Below are 20,671 nucleotides of genomic sequence, written 5' to 3'. Positions count from 1 at the left end.
GATTCCGGTGACATAAGGCACGTGGCTCTGCGACCAACCGTTTGGGAGTTACGAGCCATGCCGTACTTTCCGTCAGGCCGATCGGGACGAGGCCCGGTGACGTTGTAGACAGGGGAGGGTACTACCCAGATAGCACACTTACGTCTGCAAGATGTCTGTTAAAGAAATGTTGATCTGGAAAGCATCTGCCATCTACAAACGTCTGACATACGCCTTTCAGATGTCAGTTTTATATACCTTCTAAATCATAAACATCTAAAAGACATCTAATTGACATCTATCTGACATCTAAAAGGCAGTGTTGGGGAGTAACTAGTTACATGTAACAGCATTACGTAATTTAATTACAAAATGAATGTAACTGTAATTAGTTACAGTTACGAAGAAAAAATTAGTAATTAAATTAAAGTTACTTATGAAATTTTTAACGATTACAAAGGCAATTACATTTGAATATTTACACACATCCACATACAGATTTCACTGATTTCTTTCCCAAATTGCACTGACTGTTCTGAGACATACGCCCTAATAATTTCCAGAATTTTAACAGAATTTTTTGTTTTTCCCAGTCCGCCCTTCCTGTAAATTAATGGCAAAAACATGCAGTTTCATTTAATACAAATAGGCCTACTGAAGCTTGCAGTGTTGTCAGCCTCTGCCGCCTCAATATAGGAGTACATGAGCACATAAACATCATTTCTAGAACTGCTCTGTGTCACGTCATGCATTTTACCTATCATATCATATACAAAGAGACAGCAGTTTAAAAAAACACCAATGTTTCAGGAGTTTATTATACAGGAATGACACATGCTTATTAGATAACTGTATTTGAGTTGATGTATATGTTTTTATTTATTATTATTTCATTTTCACAAATTTAGAAAAGTAATCTAAAAGTACTCAAAAGTAATTAGTTACATTACTTTAATAAAGTAATTGAAAAAGTTATACTACTATAACATTTTAAACAGGGTAACTTGTAATCTGTAACCTATTACATTTCCAAAGTAACCTTCCAAACACTGCTAAAAGGAGACGTCCAATAGACGTATTGCAGATGAGCAAACAGCCTTAAAACTACATCTTGCAGATGTAAATTCATATGTCAAATAGACGTCTCCTAGATGTATGTGTGCTATCAGGGTACCATCCCCCAGCGTTTTTAGGTCTCCCAAAACTTACCAAAGCCGAGATGGGCATCGCCGTGTCCGGCTTCCTCCCTGCTGCGTCTTAGCAGCATCGCTTCTCGGCCTTTTGGCTAAGATCAAGTGTAGTATCTGTTCTTATCACCGGTCAGGGCCGTGATGCACTCCCGAGGCATGTCAAAGAACCCCATCTGCCCGCGGTCCGGATGTGGCGCCCCCGAGACCGTGAGGCACGCCTTATGGGAGTGCAGCGCTGTGAGGGACCTGTGGGCGACAGCTGGCCCCCAGCAATTCCCGTACCTACCAGTAGGGGGGGTCCCAGACTACCCAATGGGGAGAGGAGGGGTGAGCCAAAAACAAATGCCAGCAAAAACACCCCCTAAGCTATGGCTTACCATCCTCTGCATCCAAGACGCCATATGGACCTCCAGAAACCTACTGGTAGGGAAGCGCATGCAGGGGTCCCTGCACGCCACCATCCAGCTAGCCAAATCAAGGCTGCAGGAGTACACCGCATGTCGCCATTCGGATGTGGAGGGTCAGAGCTACACGGGAAAGGTCCCCATAGCCACGAGCCCTGACTGCCCGTAGATGCCCCCAAACACCTGAAGTGGGACAGCGGTGCCTCGGTTTAAGAGGATCTCCTCTGGGCCCAGAAGGGTCAGGCCTCTGGGACTGGTTTTGAGGAACTGAGCTGATGGTTTAATCTTTTTTCTTTAAAGGACATACCCGTTTTTGCACAACAGAAGAGAACGTTTTTAAACCTGTCTTTTGATTTTAATAACACTGTTTTTTATTTTTTATTTTCTCTAGCACTACAGACACACAAACAACAACAAAAAACACACTCAATACAAAATGTTTTTATTTGTGTATTAATTAATTTAAAAATTATCCTGTGCATTAAACAACAACAACAAAAACAACAACAACAACCATTGTATAATGTGTTTTAACAAAACAAATGTGTGCATGTAACCAAAATGTATTGTGACAATAAAATTTTTCAAAAGAAAAAAATCTGTTCTTATCAGTTTAATATCTGATACGTCCCCCATCCGGGGACTACATATTAAATGGATTTTTAGATCACGGAGCTGGAGCCGGGGCTTGCTCCGTCCACTCCATGCATCGGCCTGGTATTGCAGTGTCTCCAGGAACGGTGTGCTTTCCCTTTTTGGGGATTGCCATTTATTGTGTCGAATAGCAGAACAAGGAATGAGAGCTGCCATTGCAGATGCTGTGGTTTATTGCAAACTTTTTTCCTGATGTGTCCACCTGGGGTCTTGGACTCTTCCACTAACGATGCACCCACCTGAGGTCTTGAAGTCTTTCACAGACGAGGTGACGCATCGAATCAGGTGTGTTTGTTTAAAGAGAGTCATCTAAAACTGGCGTTGGGAAGCACCGGCCCATGAGCTTGGCAGTTTCCAGGCCAGTAACGGAAGGCACCCGTCCTTCCTTTCCCGGAGGGGGGGCGGAGGGCTAACCGTTGGTGAGGATGGTAGAGATGCAAATCAGACCTCTGGCTGACCGCCTGGGCCTTCATACTTACCTGGCAGGGGAGACACCATGATCAAGAAGGCGGTTCACCCAGGGCGAGGCTTGTCCATTGCACTCCGGCCATGCTGACCCCTGCGAATTCCCCAAATGCGGGAATCTCGACTGCATAATTTATGGTAGTGGGGGACTGCGTTCGCGCTCTCCCCTGAAATTGTTGGTGAAACAAAGCAGAAGAGGTTTTTACAGTTTTTTATTTATTTTCCTTTCAGAATGGGGAGTTCTGTCACATGCGAGATATGTGTTGTGCGCCTGTGAAACAAAGTCACTTGCGCTCTTGGAAAATCGGACCCTGGTGGGTAGTTTAGTTCGAACATAGCGCAGACCTTACTTTGAAAGTAGATTGGACTGACTGCAGCCTAGCTGTAACTGTCTCCATGTTGTTTGGTTGTCCTTTTTTTCGATTCGTATTAATTTTGTTGTCGCTTACAGCGACACCTAGTGGCCTGTCGCCGCGCCCTTTTTCACCTGGCCTCGGACTGAGCCCCTGCACAGGTGTGCCGATTTGGGTGAAGGGATCTCACTCCTTCCTGGAGTTATAGCCATTCGAGCCACCTCGGACACGCCACCTTAGCACGCTTTGAGGTCCCCTCGCCAAGGTGAATGGAAATTTCCTATTTTTTTGGATGATTATTGACAGTCAGACTCCAGAGAAGCTTTCTGTGCTGATTTGGGTGGGACTGGGCCAAATACCTGGCGCCAGGTTGCAAAAGAAGGTTTTCGACAAAATCCAAAATACCCGAAAATTTCGTCAGAGCGACGGGCCAATCTGAGACCTGCGTCTCGTTCGGCTCGAGCCAAGGATTCTGGTGACATAAGGCACGTGGCTCTGCGACCAACCGTTTGGGAGTTACGAGCGATGCCGTACTTTCCGTCGCTGCAGTTCCACCGTCAGGTCGATCGGGACAAGGCCCGGTGACGTTGCAGACAGGGGAGGGTACTACCATCCCGCAGTGTTGCAGGTGTTTTCATCTTTGTTTGATTGTCCATTTACATTACATTTTCCCTATTTTTCAGCTTACGGCGCCACCTAGTGGCCTGTCGCCGCGTCCCTTTTCACCTGGCCTCGGACTGAGCCCCTGCACAGGTGTGCCGATTTGGGTGAAGGGATCTCACTCCTTCCTGGAGTTATAGCCATTCGAGCCACCTCGGACACGCCACCTTAGCACGCTTTGAGGTCCCCTCGCCAAGGTGAATGGAAATTTCCTCTATTTTTGGATGATTATTGACACTCAGACTCCAGAGAAGCTTTCTGTGCTGATTTGGGTGGGACTGGGCCAAATACCTGGCGCCAGGTTGCAAAAGAAGGTTTTCGACAAAATCCAAAATACCCGAAAATTTCGTCAGAGCGACGGGCCAATCTGAGACCTGCGTCTCGTTCGGCTCGAGCCAAGGATTCCGGTGACATAAGGCACGTGGCTCTGCGACCAACCGTTTGGGAGTTACGAGCCATGCCGTACTTTCCGTCAGGCCGATCGGGACGAGGCCCGGTGACGTTGTAGACAGGGGAGGGTACTACCCAGATAGCACACTTACGTCTGCAAGATGTCTGTTAAAGAAATGTTGATCTGGAAAGCATCTGCCATCTACAAACGTCTGACATACGCCTTTCAGATGTCAGTTTTATATACCTTCTAAATCATAAACATCTAAAAGACATCTAATTGACATCTATCTGACATCTAAAAGGCAGTGTTGGGGAGTAACTAGTTACATGTAACAGCATTACGTAATTTAATTACAAAATGAATGTAACTGTAATTAGTTACAGTTACGAAGAAAAAATTAGTAATTAAATTAAAGTTACTTATGAAATTTTTAACGATTACAAAGGCAATTACATTTGAATATTTACACACATCCACATACAGATTTCACTGATTTCTTTCCCAAATTGCACTGACTGTTCTGAGACATACGCCCTAATAATTTCCAGAATTTTAACAGAATTTTTTGTTTTTCCCAGTCCGCCCTTCCTGTAAATTAATGGCAAAAACATGCAGTTTCATTTAATACAAATAGGCCTACTGAAGCTTGCAGTGTTGTCAGCCTCTGCCGCCTCAATATAGGAGTACATGAGCACATAAACATCATTTCTAGAACTACTCTGTGTCACGTCATGCATTTTACCTATCATATCATATACAAAGAGACAGCAGTTTAAAAAAACACCAATGTTTCAGGAGTTTATTATACAGGAATGACACATGCTTATTAGATAACTGTATTTGAGTTGATGTATATGTTTTTATTTATTATTATTTCATTTTCACAAATTTAGAAAAGTAATCTAAAAGTACTCAAAAGTAATTAGTTACATTACTTTAATAAAGTAATTGAAAAAGTTATACTACTATAACATTTTAAACAGGGTAACTTGTAATCTGTAACCTATTACATTTCCAAAGTAACCTTCCAAACACTGCTAAAAGGAGACGTCCAATAGACGTATTGCAGATGAGCAAACAGCCTTAAAACTACATCTTGCAGATGTAAATTCATATGTCAAATAGACGTCTCCTAGATGTATGTGTGCTATCAGGGTACCATCCCCCAGCGTTTTTAGGTCTCCCAAAACTTACCAAAGCCGAGATGGGCATCGCCGTGTCCGGCTTCCTCCCTGCTGCGTCTTAGCAGCATCGCTTCTCGGCCTTTTGGCTAAGATCAAGTGTAGTATCTGTTCTTATCACCGGTCAGGGCCGTGATGCACTCCCGAGGCATGTCAAAGAACCCCATCTGCCCGCGGTCCGGATGTGGCGCCCCCGAGACCGTGAGGCACGCCTTATGGGAGTGCAGCGCTGTGAGGGACCTGTGGGCGACAGCTGGCCCCCAGCAATTCCCGTACCTACCAGTAGGGGGGGTCCCAGACTACCCAATGGGGAGAGGAGGGGTGAGCCAAAAACAAATGCCAGCAAAAACACCCCCTAAGCTATGGCTTACCATCCTCTGCATCCAAGACGCCATATGGACCTCCAGAAACCTACTGGTAGGGAAGCGCATGCAGGGGTCCCTGCACGCCACCATCCAGCTAGCCAAATCAAGGCTGCAGGAGTACACCGCATGTCGCCATTCGGATGTGGAGGGTCAGAGCTACACGGGAAAGGTCCCCATAGCCACGAGCCCTGACTGCCCGTAGATGCCCCCAAACACCTGAAGTGGGACAGCGGTGCCTCGGTTTAAGAGGATCTCCTCTGGGCCCAGAAGGGTCAGGCCTCTGGGACTGGTTTTGAGGAACTGAGCTGATGGTTTAATCTTTTTTCTTTAAAGGACATACCCGTTTTTGCACAACAGAAGAGAACGTTTTTAAACCTGTCTTTTGATTTTAATAACACTGTTTTTTATTTTTTATTTTCTCTAGCACTACAGACACACAAACAACAACAAAAAACACACTCAATACAAAATGTTTTTATTTGTGTATTAATTAATTTAAAAATTATCCTGTGCATTAAACAACAACAACAAAAACAACAACAACAACCATTGTATAATGTGTTTTAACAAAACAAATGTGTGCATGTAACCAAAATGTATTGTGACAATAAAATTTTTCAAAAGAAAAAAATCTGTTCTTATCAGTTTAATATCTGATACGTCCCCCATCCGGGGACTACATATTAAATGGATTTTTAGATCACGGAGCTGGAGCCGGGGCTTGCTCCGTCCACTCCATGCATCGGCCTGGTATTGCAGTGTCTCCAGGAACGGTGTGCTTTCCCTTTTTGGGGATTGCCATTTATTGTGTCGAATAGCAGAACAAGGAATGAGAGCTGCCATTGCAGATGCTGTGGTTTATTGCAAACTTTTTTCCTGATGTGTCCACCTGGGGTCTTGGACTCTTCCACTAACGATGCACCCACCTGAGGTCTTGAAGTCTTTCACAGACGAGGTGACGCATCGAATCAGGTGTGTTTGTTTAAAGAGAGTCATCTAAAACTGGCGTTGGGAAGCACCGGCCCATGAGCTTGGCAGTTTCCAGGCCAGTAACGGAAGGCACCCGTCCTTCCTTTCCCGGAGGGGGGGCGGAGGGCTAACCGTTGGTGAGGATGGTAGAGATGCAAATCAGACCTCTGGCTGACCGCCTGGGCCTTCATACTTACCTGGCAGGGGAGACACCATGATCAAGAAGGCGGTTCACCCAGGGCGAGGCTTGTCCATTGCACTCCGGCCATGCTGACCCCTGCGAATTCCCCAAATGCGGGAATCTCGACTGCATAATTTATGGTAGTGGGGGACTGCGTTCGCGCTCTCCCCTGAAATTGTTGGTGAAACAAAGCAGAAGAGGTTTTTACAGTTTTTTATTTATTTTCCTTTCAGAATGGGGAGTTCTGTCACATGCGAGATATGTGTTGTGCGCCTGTGAAACAAAGTCACTTGCGCTCTTGAAAAATCGGACCCTGGTGGGTAGTTTAGTTCGAACATAGCGCAGACCTTACTTTGAAAGTAGATTGGACTGACTGCAGCCTAGCTGTAACTGTCTCCATGTTGTTTGGTTGTCCTTTTTTTCGATTCGTATTAATTTTGTTGTCGCTTACAGCGACACCTAGTGGCCTGTCGCCGCGCCCTTTTTCACCTGGCCTCGGACTGAGCCCCTGCACAGGTGTGCCGATTTGGGTGAAGGGATCTCACTCCTTCCTGGAGTTATAGCCATTCGAGCCACCTCGGACACGCCACCTTAGCACGCTTTGAGGTCCCCTCGCCAAGGTGAATGGAAATTTCCTATTTTTTTGGATGATTATTGACAGTCAGACTCCAGAGAAGCTTTCTGTGCTGATTTGGGTGGGACTGGGCCAAATACCTGGCGCCAGGTTGCAAAAGAAGGTTTTCGACAAAATCCAAAATACCCGAAAATTTCGTCAGAGCGACGGGCCAATCTGAGACCTGCGTCTCGTTCGGCTCGAGCCAAGGATTCTGGTGACATGAGGCACGTGGCTCTGCGACCAACCGTTTGGGAGTTACGAGCCATGCCGTACTTTCCGTCGCTGCAGTTCCACCGTCAGGTCGATCGGGACAAGGCCCGGTGACGTTGCAGACAGGGGAGGGTACTACCATCCCGCAGTGTTGCAGGTGTTTTCATCTTTGTTTGATTGTCCATTTACATTACATTTTCCCTATTTTTCAGCTTACGGCGCCACCTAGTGGCCTGTCGCCGCGTCCCTTTTCACCTGGCCTCGGACTGAGCCCCTGCACAGGTGTGCCGATTTGGGTGAAGGGATCTCACTCCTTCCTGGAGTTATAGCCATTCGAGCCACCTCGGACACGCCACCTTAGCACGCTTTGAGGTCCCCTCGCCAAGGTGAATGGAAATTTCCTCTATTTTTGGATGATTATTGACACTCAGACTCCAGAGAAGCTTTCTGTGCTGATTTGGGTGGGACTGGGCCAAATACCTGGCGCCAGGTTGCAAAAGAAGGTTTTCGACAAAATCCAAAATACCCGAAAATTTCGTCAGAGCGACGGGCCAATCTGAGACCTGCGTCTCGTTCGGCTCGAGCCAAGGATTCCGGTGACATAAGGCACGTGGCTCTGCGACCAACCGTTTGGGAGTTACGAGCCATGCCGTACTTTCCGTCAGGCCGATCGGGACGAGGCCCGGTGACGTTGTAGACAGGGGAGGGTACTACCCAGATAGCACACTTACGTCTGCAAGATGTCTGTTAAAGAAATGTTGATCTGGAAAGCATCTGCCATCTACAAACGTCTGACATACGCCTTTCAGATGTCAGTTTTATATACCTTCTAAATCATAAACATCTAAAAGACATCTAATTGACATCTATCTGACATCTAAAAGGCAGTGTTGGGGAGTAACTAGTTACATGTAACAGCATTACGTAATTTAATTACAAAATGAATGTAACTGTAATTAGTTACAGTTACGAAGAAAAAATTAGTAATTAAATTAAAGTTACTTATGAAATTTTTAACGATTACAAAGGCAATTACATTTGAATATTTACACACATCCACATACAGATTTCACTGATTTCTTTCCCAAATTGCACTGACTGTTCTGAGACATACGCCCTAATAATTTCCAGAATTTTAACAGAATTTTTTGTTTTTCCCAGTCCGCCCTTCCTGTAAATTAATGGCAAAAACATGCAGTTTCATTTAATACAAATAGGCCTACTGAAGCTTGCAGTGTTGTCAGCCTCTGCCGCCTCAATATAGGAGTACATGAGCACATAAACATCATTTCTAGAACTGCTCTGTGTCACGTCATGCATTTTACCTATCATATCATATACAAAGAGACAGCAGTTTAAAAAAACACCAATGTTTCAGGAGTTTATTATACAGGAATGACACATGCTTATTAGATAACTGTATTTGAGTTGATGTATATGTTTTTATTTATTATTATTTCATTTTCACAAATTTAGAAAAGTAATCTAAAAGTACTCAAAAGTAATTAGTTACATTACTTTAATAAAGTAATTGAAAAAGTTATACTACTATAACATTTTAAACAGGGTAACTTGTAATCTGTAACCTATTACATTTCCAAAGTAACCTTCCAAACACTGCTAAAAGGAGACGTCCAATAGACGTATTGCAGATGAGCAAACAGCCTTAAAACTACATCTTGCAGATGTAAATTCATATGTCAAATAGACGTCTCCTAGATGTATGTGTGCTATCAGGGTACCATCCCCCAGCGTTTTTAGGTCTCCCAAAACTTACCAAAGCCGAGATGGGCATCGCCGTGTCCGGCTTCCTCCCTGCTGCGTCTTAGCAGCATCGCTTCTCGGCCTTTTGGCTAAGATCAAGTATCTTGTCGGACGGTTGAGACTGCGATCGCCTCTTGGAGGTTTCCTGACTCGAGATCGTTTCATATCTTGAGTCACACAACTTCGAGAGGTATATTGAACTCTGCTGCTTCGGGCTCCAACAAGTTTTAAGGTGAGGTCTTTTAATTATTTATTTTGTTATTTATTGTTGTATTTATTGTTGTTTTAAGTTTTTAGGCTGTTGGTGCCTCCATCATGTCGGCTGCCCGTGCCGGCGTGCGGAGGCACCACAGCGTGCGTTTTTTATTCAGGCAGGGTGAGGGGAAGCTCCTGGGAATGTCCCGTATGGACTTTTCCAGGAAGCTGATCCAAAAGACCCTAGCTTTTAAATGTGATGACCTGAATTGTTTGATGACTCTGCCCTTGAACAAAGGATTTGATGTTAGTTTTAAAACCGCTTCCCTACTTAATGACTTTTGGCAAAGGTTTGAATCAGTTAAAGCCCAGTTCTCCATGTTCACTGTTGAGAAACTTTCTGATAACACACTTAAAACTGTGATTGTCAGGATGTTCAATGAAACCGTGACTGGAGATGATATTTGTGTTTGGTTGGGTAGATTTTGCACTGTTCGAGGCCAGCCTGTCAAAGTGTTAGATGAAGATGGCATTTGGACATGCTCCTGGCGAATTCCCATTAAACAATGGGAAGACGCTGGGGGCTACCAGGGCCTGAAACATCTGCCTTCCATGATTGTGCTCGGAGAGAACAGAGGCTACATACATTATCAAGGAATGCCCAAACTCTGCAGAAAGTGTGCAAGGTTTGGTCATCTAGCTGAAGCATGCCAAGAGTTAATCTGTGGGAAGTGTAGAGAAATTGGTCACAGTTTTGATGACTGTACCAATGGCAGACGGTGCAATCTTTGTGGAGAAACAAACCATCTCTACAGAGACTGCCCTAAAAGTTTTGCCAACAAGCTAAAAATGGCCGCCCCACATGGGCAACAAACAAAGGAACAAAGGAGAGAGGAGGCGGTCCCTGAGGTTTTGGCGGGAATTTCAAATTCCCAGCCGGCCTCAGGGATTGGGCAGGAAGGAGGAAGTGGGGCGGCCACAGGGGCGGAGGCAACGGAACAGGAAGTGGTAATGGAAGGAGAGGAAAGTGAGGAAGAGTCACTGGTAACAGTTTCGGATGGGGTGGAAGAATCCACCGGGAGTGAGACACAGTGTTCACTCCCTAATGCTCAGGTGCAAAAAAGACCTGCGGGGTCTCCTCTGGTTGTAATGGAGGAGAAAAAATCTAGGGCAGCATATAAGCTCGATAGTTCCGACTCGGTAGATCTGGAGCGCATGTGGCCCCTAGAGTCCCCAAATGAGGTTTCCTTTTTGCACATTAAGCTAACAGCATCATCGCCAAAGGAGCCACAAGAGGTTCCCTCTGTGGCCTCTGAAGCGACAGGCATTTGCCCTCCTGACCTCAGCTCATCTGGGGAAAAGGAAAGACAAATGCTACAAGATGTAACATGATTTTAATCATATTTTTGTAGTCTTTTTGTTGTCTTCTGTTTTAAATGCCTCATACCTTTTTAACCCTACTGCTCATGGCCCTCACCATCTCTACTATCAATGTCAGAAGTGTGAGGTCCACCATTAGAGCACAGAGTATTTTGTCCCTTTTAAAATCTTTTAAGTCAGATTTGTTTTTATTACAAGAGTGTTCTCTGCCCTTTTTAACTAGGTACACAAAAATGGAAGAGCTATGGTCCGCAGGAGCCTCCATATGGAGCGGATCAAATTTTAACAAAAACGACGGAGTTGCGGTTTTAATTAATAATCCTAACATCCTGGTGAAGGGCAGCACTGTGGTGAGGCAAGGCCGGGCACTTTTAGTAAATCTGACCTTTTTAGACAGGGATTTTAATGTTCTTAATGTATATGGTTTTACGGAAAAGAACGAAAGATATGAGCTTTTAGAAGACTTGCAACCCCACATGCTAGGTAGGGCTCCCCTAATGGTAGCAGGGGATTTTAATTGTGTTTTATCTAAAACAGACAGGAAAAGGGTAGGGGAGGATTTCAGAGTGGACAAAACGTCGGTTTTATTGCAGGGTTTAGTCAGAGATTTTAATTTAGTCGACTGTTTTAAAATTTTGCATCAAAGAGAGGAGGGCTTCACCTGGTTCAGTGGTGATGGTACCAAAGCCTCTCGAATCGACTACGTATTTACAAGGGACTGCCCGCCAACCGATGCTACATTAACCCCCCTTTTTTTCTCTGATCACCTGATGCTGTCTTGCACCCTTTCACTGCCCATGGGTGTGACGGTAGGGGGAGGGCTGTGGAAGCTGAACTGTTCCCTGTTGGAAGACAAGAATGTAATTTTAGAATATAGGGAACAGTTCAGCCAATGGCAGACCCTCCAAGACTTTTATGATACACGTGCACAGTGGTGGGAGATGGTAAAGGACCGGACGAGACAGTTTTTTAGAAAGATAGGGAAAGAAAAGAAGAGTAGGGAAAAGAAATGCATGTTGGGGTTGCAAAAAAGACTACAAAGGTATTTTAATCTTTTAAATAATGGTTTTGATTTTAACAATGAAATCCAGGATGTAAAAAAGGAAATGTCAGTTTTAGCCAATATAGAAAGTAAAGGGGTCCTTTTAAGAAGCAAAGAGAGAGAAATTGAAGAAGGGGAAAAGTGTACCAGATATTTTTTTAAGAAAATAATAACAAGGGGTGGGGGGTTAACCAGGGTTAAAACAGGGGATAGGGAGGTTAACACAACAAAAGAGATTTTAGAGGATGTGGAAAAATTTTATGGGGCTTTATATAGTTTTAAAAAGGTACACTCAGACACCGTAAAAGAAGTTTTAAATTTTGTTGAGAAAAGGGTCGACTGTCAAAATGAGATTTTAGCCCAAGATTTGAACATTTTAGAAACCCAAAAAGCTCTTGGAGGTTTTAAAAGGGGGAAGTCCCCAGGAGTGGATGGACTTCCCCTGGAGTTTTATCTAACATTTTGGGACATTTTAGGACAAGAGCTTTTGACAGTTTTTAAAGAGTTTGAGACCCTCGACAGACTTCCAGACAGTTTTAGAATAGGGATAGTTTCTTTACTTCACAAAAAAGGTGACCGGACTGACTTAAAAAACTGGAGACCCATAACACTTTTAAATTTCGATTATAAACTTTTTAGCAAAGTTTTAGCGACACGCATGTCAACTGTTTTAGAGGACGTGATTCACCCGGATCAAGCTTGTTCTGTGCCCGGAAGAAAGATAACAGACAACCTAGTGCTGATTAGAGACGCCATCTGTTACGCGAGAGACAGAAATATTCGGCTAGTAGTCCTAAATTTAGATTTTGAAAAAGCATTTGATCGAGTCTCGCACCAGTACCTCTTCCAGGTTCTGGAGAAAATGGGGTTTCCAAAGAGGTTTATAGCCTGGGTGGGACTGCTGTACAAGGGAATAGTCAGCAAAATTCTAATAAATGGGCATCTTTCCAAAGCTGTGAACATACACAGTGGTGTCCGTCAGGGATGTCCTTTATCTCCTCTTCTGTATGTGGCTTGCATCGAGCCACTGGCACAGATCTTGAGAAGGGACAAATGGATCAAAGGACTGGACGTTCCTGGGACGGGGGGACTGACGGCGACCTGTGTTTTATATATGGACGACGTAACTCTTTTAGCCACAGACGTTTTATCAATACGAAGAGCACTGGACTTGACTGACTGGTACGGTCGGGCCTCGGGCGCCAAACTCAATAGAAACAAGTCCGAGGCCCAGCTCTTCGGGCCGTGGGGAGACGTGGACACAGGAGGACTTGATTTGGTTTTTAAAGACAACGATTTTAAGATTTTAGGCGTTAAATTTGATAAAGACGGGGGTGGACGGGAAAACTGGACTGACTTGTTAGGGAAAGTTAGGAAAAGACTGGGGTTTTGGGGACTAAGACAGATGACGATGGAAGGCAAGGTTTTAATTTTTAAATCTGTGATTTTACCTCTGATTTTACTTGTCTGTTCTGTTTTTAGCCCCCCTCGGTGGTTCCTGGGGAAACTGGAGAGGGCGGTGTTTTACTTCCTGTGGGGGTCCAAGTGGGAGCGCCTGAAGAGGGAGACCATCAAGAAAAGGCCGGAGAACGGTGGAAAAGGCCTCCCAGACCCCCACCTGTTTTTAGGCAGCCGCTTCACCGCCCTGCACATTAGTTATGCCACGACCCCATCCAAAGAAAACAAGACGGCTGCAATGGCGCGATTTTGGATGGGGTCTTACCTACGAACACTGAAAATTTTACCAGTGGACTTGAAAACCCCAGTGTCTTTTAACTTGCCCAAAGAGTACAGTTTTATAAAAAAGTTTTTAAAGAAATACCTTTTAGAGAGTGAAGATGTCACCATTTTAACTCAACACAAGTCTCTCATCTCTGTTGTGCAGGACCGGGAACCGGTGAGTCCAGTTCCGGGCCTCACACCAAGTGAGGCCAAACAGGTTTGGCGGAACGCGGCTCACCCCGCTCTCCAGAACAGGCACAAGGACTTATCGTGGATGGTGGCTCATGAGATCCTCCCGGTCAGGGCGGTTATGCACTCCAGAGGCATGGCCAAAAACCCCATCTGCCCGCGGTCCGGCTGCAATTCCCCGGAGACCGTCCACCACCTGCTCTGGGAGTGCAGCACTGCGCGGGACCTGTGGGCCAAGACCGGCCCCCTGTATTTCCCGTGCCTACCAGCGGGTGGGGCCCAGTTCGGGTACCAGCTCGCCATCCTTGGGGTGGGCCGGGGCTTGAAGGACTTGACGGCACAGAAATTTACCTCGCTCTGGCTCACCCTCAACGTCATCAAGGATGCCATCTGGGCCACCAGAAACCTGCTGGTGGGGAAGCGCGTTACGGTAACCCTCCATGCATGCGAGCTAAAGGTAACATCAATGCTGCAGGGGTACCGGACGACGATATTCGGACGGGGGGGCCGGGGTCGCACGGAGAGGGTCCCGGCAGGCACCGACCCTGGCCGCCCGTAGATGCACCCTCACCACTCTGGCTACGGGAACAGCGGGCCAGCGGGCCGGAGGAGAGGGGATCTCCGCTGAGTCCATAAAGTAGCATCTCATGTCCCTGTTCTGGAGAGTGGGGTGATGACCCACTTGATAAGGACTCACCCCCGGTCTTGCACAACAGATGATTTTTAATTGGTGTTTTTTATTGTTTTATTATGAAAGAGGTTTTATTAACATATATACGAGGCTTGTTTGCTTTTTTTTAAAATTTGTGTTTTACTTTGGAACTGACCGCACCTTTTAAACACACCTCAATAATGGACTTTTAAAAACAAGCAAAACACTGTGGTTTTAATCAAATGCTTTTTAAAAATGATTGTTTATTTCATTTTACCATGTGTATTTATTATATATTATATTGCTTGTTTTAATGTGTGATTAAAAAGAAAATGTTGTGGGAAAAAGAAAAAATGCAAATGGAAAAAATGTAAATGGTGACAATAAAACTTTTTCGAAAGAAAAAATCTGTTCTTATCACCGGTCAGGGCCGTGATGCACTCCCGAGGCATGTCAAAGAACCCCATCTGCCCGCGGTCCGGATGTGGCGCCCCCGAGACCGTGAGGCACGCCTTATGGGAGTGCAGCGCTGTGAGGGACCTGTGGGCGACAGCTGGCCCCCAGCAATTCCCGTACCTACCAGTAGGGGGGGTCCCAGACTACCCAATGGGGAGAGGAGGGGTGAGCCAAAAACAAATGCCAGCAAAAACACCCCCTAAGCTATGGCTTACCATCCTCTGCATCCAAGACGCCATATGGACCTCCAGAAACCTACTGGTAGGGAAGCGCATGCAGGGGTCCCTGCACGCCACCATCCAGCTAGCCAAATCAAGGCTGCAGGAGTACACCGCATGTCGCCATTCGGATGTGGAGGGTCAGAGCTACACGGGAAAGGTCCCCATAGCCACGAGCCCTGACTGCCCGTAGATGCCCCCAAACACCTGAAGTGGGACAGCGGTGCCTCGGTTTAAGAGGATCTCCTCTGGGCCCAGAAGGGTCAGGCCTCTGGGACTGGTTTTGAGGAACTGAGCTGATGGTTTAATCTTTTTTCTTTAAAGGACATACCCGTTTTTGCACAACAGAAGAGAACGTTTTTAAACCTGTCTTTTGATTTTAATAACACTGTTTTTTATTTTTTATTTTCTCTAGCACTACAGACACACAAACAACAACAAAAAACACACTCAATACAAAATGTTTTTATTTGTGTATTAATTAATTTAAAAATTATCCTGTGCATTAAACAACAACAACAAAAACAACAACAACAACCATTGTATAATGTGTTTTAACAAAACAAATGTGTGCATGTAACCAAAATGTATTGTGACAATAAAATTTTTCAAAAGAAAAAAATCTGTTCTTATCAGTTTAATATCTGATACGTCCCCCATCCGGGGACTACATATTAAATGGATTTTTAGATCACGGAGCTGGAGCCGGGGCTTGCTCCGTCCACTCCATGCATCGGCCTGGTATTGCAGTGTCTCCAGGAACGGTGTGCTTTCCCTTTTTGGGGATTGCCATTTATTGTGTCGAATAGCAGAACAAGGAATGAGAGCTGCCATTGCAGATGCTGTGGTTTATTGCAAACTTTTTTCCTGATGTGTCCACCTGGGGTCTTGGACTCTTCCACTAACGATGCACCCACCTGAGGTCTTGAAGTCTTTCACAGACGAGGTGACGCATCGAATCAGGTGTGTTTGTTTAAAGAGAGTCATCTAAAACTGGCGTTGGGAAGCACCGGCCCATGAGCTTGGCAGTTTCCAGGCCAGTAACGGAAGGCACCCGTCCTTCCTTTCCCGGAGGGGGGGCGGAGGGCTAACCGTTGGTGAGGATGGTAGAGATGCAAATCAGACCTCTGGCTGACCGCCTGGGCCTTCATACTTACCTGGCAGGGGAGACACCATGATCAAGAAGGCGGTTCACCCAGGGCGAGGCTTGTCCATTGCACTCCGGCCATGCTGACCCCTGCGAATTCCCCAAATGCGGGAATCTCGACTGCATAATTTATGGTAGTGGGGGACTGCGTTCGCGCTCTCCCCTGAAATTGTTGGTGAAACAAAGCAGAAGAGGTTTTTACAGTTTTTTATTTATTTTCCTTTCAGAATGGGGAGTTCTGTCACATGCGAGATATGTGTTGTGCGCCTGTGAAACAAAGTCACTTGCGCTCTTGAAAAATCGGACCCTGGTGGGTAGTTTAGTTCGAACATAGCGCAGACCTTACTTTGAAAGTAGATTGGACTGACTGCAGCCTAGCTGTAACTGTCTCCATGTTGTTTGGTTGTCCTTTTTTTCGATTCGTATTAATTTTGTTGTCGCTTACAGCGACACCTAGTGGCCTGTCGCCGCGCCCTTTTTCACCTGGCCTCGGACTGAGCCCCTGCACAGGTGTGCCGATTTGGGTGAAGGGATCTCACTCCTTCCTGGAGTTATAGCCATTCGAGCCACCTCGGACACGCCACCTTAGCACGCTTTGAGGTCCCCTCGCCAAGGTGAATGGAAATTTCCTATTTTTTTGGATGATTATTGACAGTCAGACTCCAGAGAAGCTTTCTGTGCTGATTTGGGTGGGACTGGGCCAAATACCTGGCGCCAGGTTGCAAAAGAAGGTTTTCGACAAAATCCAAAATACCCGAAAATTTCGTCAGAGCGACGGGCCAATCTGAGACCTGCGTCTCGTTCGGCTCGAGCCAAGGATTCTGGTGACATAAGGCACGTGGCTCTGCGACCAACCGTTTGGGAGTTACGAGCGATGCCGTACTTTCCGTCGCTGCAGTTCCACCGTCAGGTCGATCGGGACAAGGCCCGGTGACGTTGCAGACAGGGGAGGGTACTACCATCCCGCAGTGTTGCAGGTGTTTTCATCTTTGTTTGATTGTCCATTTACATTACATTTTCCCTATTTTTCAGCTTACGGCGCCACCTAGTGGCCTGTCGCCGCGTCCCTTTTCACCTGGCCTCGGACTGAGCCCCTGCACAGGTGTGCCGATTTGGGTGAAGGGATCTCACTCCTTCCTGGAGTTATAGCCATTCGAGCCACCTCGGACACGCCACCTTAGCACGCTTTGAGGTCCCCTCGCCAAGGTGAATGGAAATTTCCTATTTTTTTGGATGATTATTGACAGTCAGACTCCAGAGAAGCTTTCTGTGCTGATTTGGGTGGGACTGGGCCAAATACCTGGCGCCAGGTTGCAAAAGAAGGTTTTCGACAAAATCCAAAATACCCGAAAATTTCGTCAGAGCGACGGGCCAATCTGAGACCTGCGTCTCGTTCGGCTCGAGCCAAGGATTCCGGTGACATAAGGCACGTGGCTCTGCGACCAACCGTTTGGGAGTTACGAGCCATGCCGTACTTTCCGTCAGGCCGATCGGGACGAGGCCCGGTGACGTTGTAGACAGGGGAGGGTACTACCCAGATAGCACACTTACGTCTGCAAGATGTCTGTTAAAGAAATGTTGATCTGGAAAGCATCTGCCATCTACAAACGTCTGACATACGCCTTTCAGATGTCAGTTTTATATACCTTCTAAATCATAAACATCTAAAAGACATCTAATTGACATCTATCTGACATCTAAAAGGCAGTGTTGGGGAGTAACTAGTTACATGTAACAGCATTACGTAATTTAATTACAAAATGAATGTAACTGTAATTAGTTACAGTTACGAAGAAAAAATTAGTAATTAAATTAAAGTTACTTATGAAATTTTTAACGATTACAAAGGCAATTACATTTGAATATTTACACACATCCACATACAGATTTCACTGATTTCTTTCCCAAATTGCACTGACTGTTCTGAGACATACGCCCTAATAATTTCCAGAATTTTAACAGAATTTTTTGTTTTTCCCAGTCCGCCCTTCCTGTAAATTAATGGCAAAAACATGCAGTTTCATTTAATACAAATAGGCCTACTGAAGCTTGCAGTGTTGTCAGCCTCTGCCGCCTCAATATAGGAGTACATGAGCACATAAACATCATTTCTAGAACTGCTCTGTGTCACGTCATGCATTTTACCTATCATATCATATACAAAGAGACAGCAGTTTAAAAAAACACCAATGTTTCAGGAGTTTATTATACAGGAATGACACATGCTTATTAGATAACTGTATTTGAGTTGATGTATATGTTTTTATTTATTATTATTTAATTTTCACAAATTTAGAAAAGTAATCTAAAAGTACTCAAAGGTAATTAGTTACATTACTTTAATAAAGTAATTGAAAAAGTTATACTACTATAACATTTTAAACAGGGTAACTTGTAATCTGTAACCTATTACATTTCCAAAGTAACCTTCCAAACACTGCTAAAAGGAGACGTCCAATAGACGTATTGCAGATGAGCAAACAGCCTTAAAACTACATCTTGCAGATGTAAATTCATATGTCAAATAGACGTCTCCTAGATGTATGTGTGCTATCAGGGTACCATCCCCCAGCGTTTTTAGGTCTCCCAAAACTTACCAAAGCCGAGATGGGCATCGCCGTGTCCGGCTTCCTCCCTGCTGCGTCTTAGCAGCATCGCTTCTCGGCCTTTTGGCTAAGATCAAGTGTAGTATCTGTTCTTATCAGTTTAATATCTGATACGTCCCCCATCCGGGGACTACATATTAAATGGATTTTTAGATCACGGAGCTGGAGCCGGGGCTTGCTCCGTCCACTCCATGCATCGGCCTGGTATTGCAGTGTCTCCAGGAACGGTGTGCTTTCCCTTTTTGGGGATTGCCATTTATTGTGTCGAATAGCAGAACAAGGAATGAGAGCTGCCATTGCAGATGCTGTGGTTTATTGCAAACTTTTTTCCTGATGTGTCCACCTGGGGTCTTGGACTCTTCCACTAACGATGCACCCACCTGAGGTCTTGAAGTCTTTCACAGACGAGGTGACGCATCGAATCAGGTGTGTTTGTTTAAAGAGAGTCATCTAAAACTGGCGTTGGGAAGCACCGGCCCATGAGCTTGGCAGTTTCCAGGCCAGTAACGGAAGGCACCCGTCCTTCCTTTCCCGGAGGGGGGGCGGAGGGCTAACCGTTGGTGAGGATGGTAGAGATGCAAATCAGACCTCTGGCTGACCGCCTGGGCCTTCATACTTACCTGGCAGGGGAGACACCATGATCAAGAAGGCGGTTCACCCAGGGCGAGGCTTGTCTATTGCACTCCGGCCATGCTGACCCCTGCGAATTCCCCAAATGCGGGAATCTCGACTGCATAATTTATGGTAGTGGGGGACTGCGTTCGCGCTCTCCCCTGAAATTGTTGGTGAAACAAAGCAGAAGAGGTTTTTACAGTTTTTTATTTATTTTCCTTTCAGAATGGGGAGTTCTGTCACATGCGAGATATGTGTTGTGCGCCTGTGAAACAAAGTCACTTGCGCTCTTGAAAAATCGGACCCTGGTGGGTAGTTTAGTTCGAACATAGCGCAGACCTTACTTTGAAAGTAGATTGGACTGACTGCAGCCTAGCTGTAACTGTCTCCATGTTGTTTGGTTGTCCTTTTTTTCGATTCGTATTAATTTTGTTGTCGCTTACAGCGACACCTAGTGGCCTGTCGCCGCGCCCTTTTTCACCTGGCCTCGGACTGAGCCCCTGCACAGGTGTGCCGATTTGGGTGAAGGGATCTCACTCCTTCCTGGAGTTATAGCCATTCGAGCCACCTCGGACACGCCACCTTAGCACGCTTTGAGGTCCCCTCGCCAAGGTGAATGGAAATTTCCTATTTTTTTGGATGATTATTGACAGTCAGACTCCAGAGAAGCTTTCTGTGCTGATTTGGGTGGGACTGGGCCAAATACCTGGCGCCAGGTTGCAAAAGAAGGTTTTCGACAAAATCCAAAATACCCGAAAATTTCGTCAGAGCGACGGGCCAATCTGAGACCTGCGTCTCGTTCGGCTCGAGCCAAGGATTCCGGTGACATAAGGCACGTGGCTCTGCGACCAACCGTTTGGGAGTTACGAGCGATGCCGTACTTTCCGTCGCTGCAGTTCCACCGTCAGGCCGATCGGGACAAGGCCCGGTGACGTTGCAGACAGGGGAGGGTACTACCATCCCGCAGTGTTGCAGGTGTTTTCATCTTTGTTTGATTGTCCATTTACATTACATTTTCCCTATTTTTCAGCTTACGGCGCCACCTAGTGGCCTGTCGCCGCGTCCCT

General features: G+C 45.7%; 1 protein-coding gene, 5 non-coding genes and 5 pseudogenes across 17 annotated transcripts in view; all 11 read left to right on the top strand.

Annotated features, from left to right (window-relative positions):
• The window catches only part of LOC127944872 (uncharacterized), a 352,827-nt gene that overhangs the window by 44,264 nt on the left and 287,892 nt on the right, over positions 1–20,671 (top strand). Inside the window, exons 1-3 of one of the 12 annotated variants that reach the window (XM_052541214.1) lie at positions 9,430–9,617; positions 11,184–11,315; positions 13,485–14,953. In XM_052541214.1, coding sequence (XP_052397174.1) covers positions 11,194–11,315; positions 13,485–14,472 — 1,110 coding nt within the window. In that variant the 5' untranslated portion in view covers positions 9,430–9,617; positions 11,184–11,193 and the 3' untranslated portion in view covers positions 14,473–14,953. Of the gene's footprint in view, positions 1–9,390; positions 9,618–11,183; positions 11,316–13,484; positions 14,954–20,671 lie in introns of those variants that run through there. The other 11 variants (XM_052541220.1, XM_052541215.1, XM_052541222.1 and 8 more) reach the window with 11 other exon arrangements.
• On the top strand, positions 1,245–1,342 carry LOC127945669 (uncharacterized; annotated as a pseudogene).
• On the top strand, positions 2,148–2,324 carry LOC127945604 (uncharacterized; annotated as a pseudogene).
• On the top strand, positions 2,699–2,862 carry LOC127945250 (U1 spliceosomal RNA). Its single transcript, XR_008150596.1, has one exon. It is a non-coding gene; the product is annotated as a U1 spliceosomal RNA (small nuclear RNA).
• Positions 5,350–5,447, top strand: LOC127945668 (uncharacterized; annotated as a pseudogene).
• Positions 6,253–6,429, top strand: LOC127945603 (uncharacterized; annotated as a pseudogene).
• LOC127945249 (U1 spliceosomal RNA) lies at positions 6,804–6,967 on the top strand. Its single transcript, XR_008150595.1, has one exon. It is a non-coding gene; the product is annotated as a U1 spliceosomal RNA (small nuclear RNA).
• On the top strand, positions 15,838–16,014 carry LOC127945602 (uncharacterized; annotated as a pseudogene).
• On the top strand, positions 16,389–16,552 carry LOC127945248 (U1 spliceosomal RNA). Its single transcript, XR_008150594.1, has one exon. It is a non-coding gene; the product is annotated as a U1 spliceosomal RNA (small nuclear RNA).
• Positions 19,040–19,230, top strand: LOC127945494 (U2 spliceosomal RNA). Its single transcript, XR_008150825.1, has one exon. It is a non-coding gene; the product is annotated as a U2 spliceosomal RNA (small nuclear RNA).
• LOC127945395 (U1 spliceosomal RNA) lies at positions 19,605–19,768 on the top strand. Its single transcript, XR_008150730.1, has one exon. It is a non-coding gene; the product is annotated as a U1 spliceosomal RNA (small nuclear RNA).

The sequence above is a fragment of the Carassius gibelio genome, chromosome A23 (genome assembly GCF_023724105.1).
Source record: "Carassius gibelio isolate Cgi1373 ecotype wild population from Czech Republic chromosome A23, carGib1.2-hapl.c, whole genome shotgun sequence".
NCBI classification, from domain to species: Eukaryota; Metazoa; Chordata; class Actinopteri; order Cypriniformes; family Cyprinidae; genus Carassius; species Carassius gibelio.
Note: the sequence above shows the minus strand (reverse complement) of the source record. Positions and strands in the feature narration are given on the sequence as shown.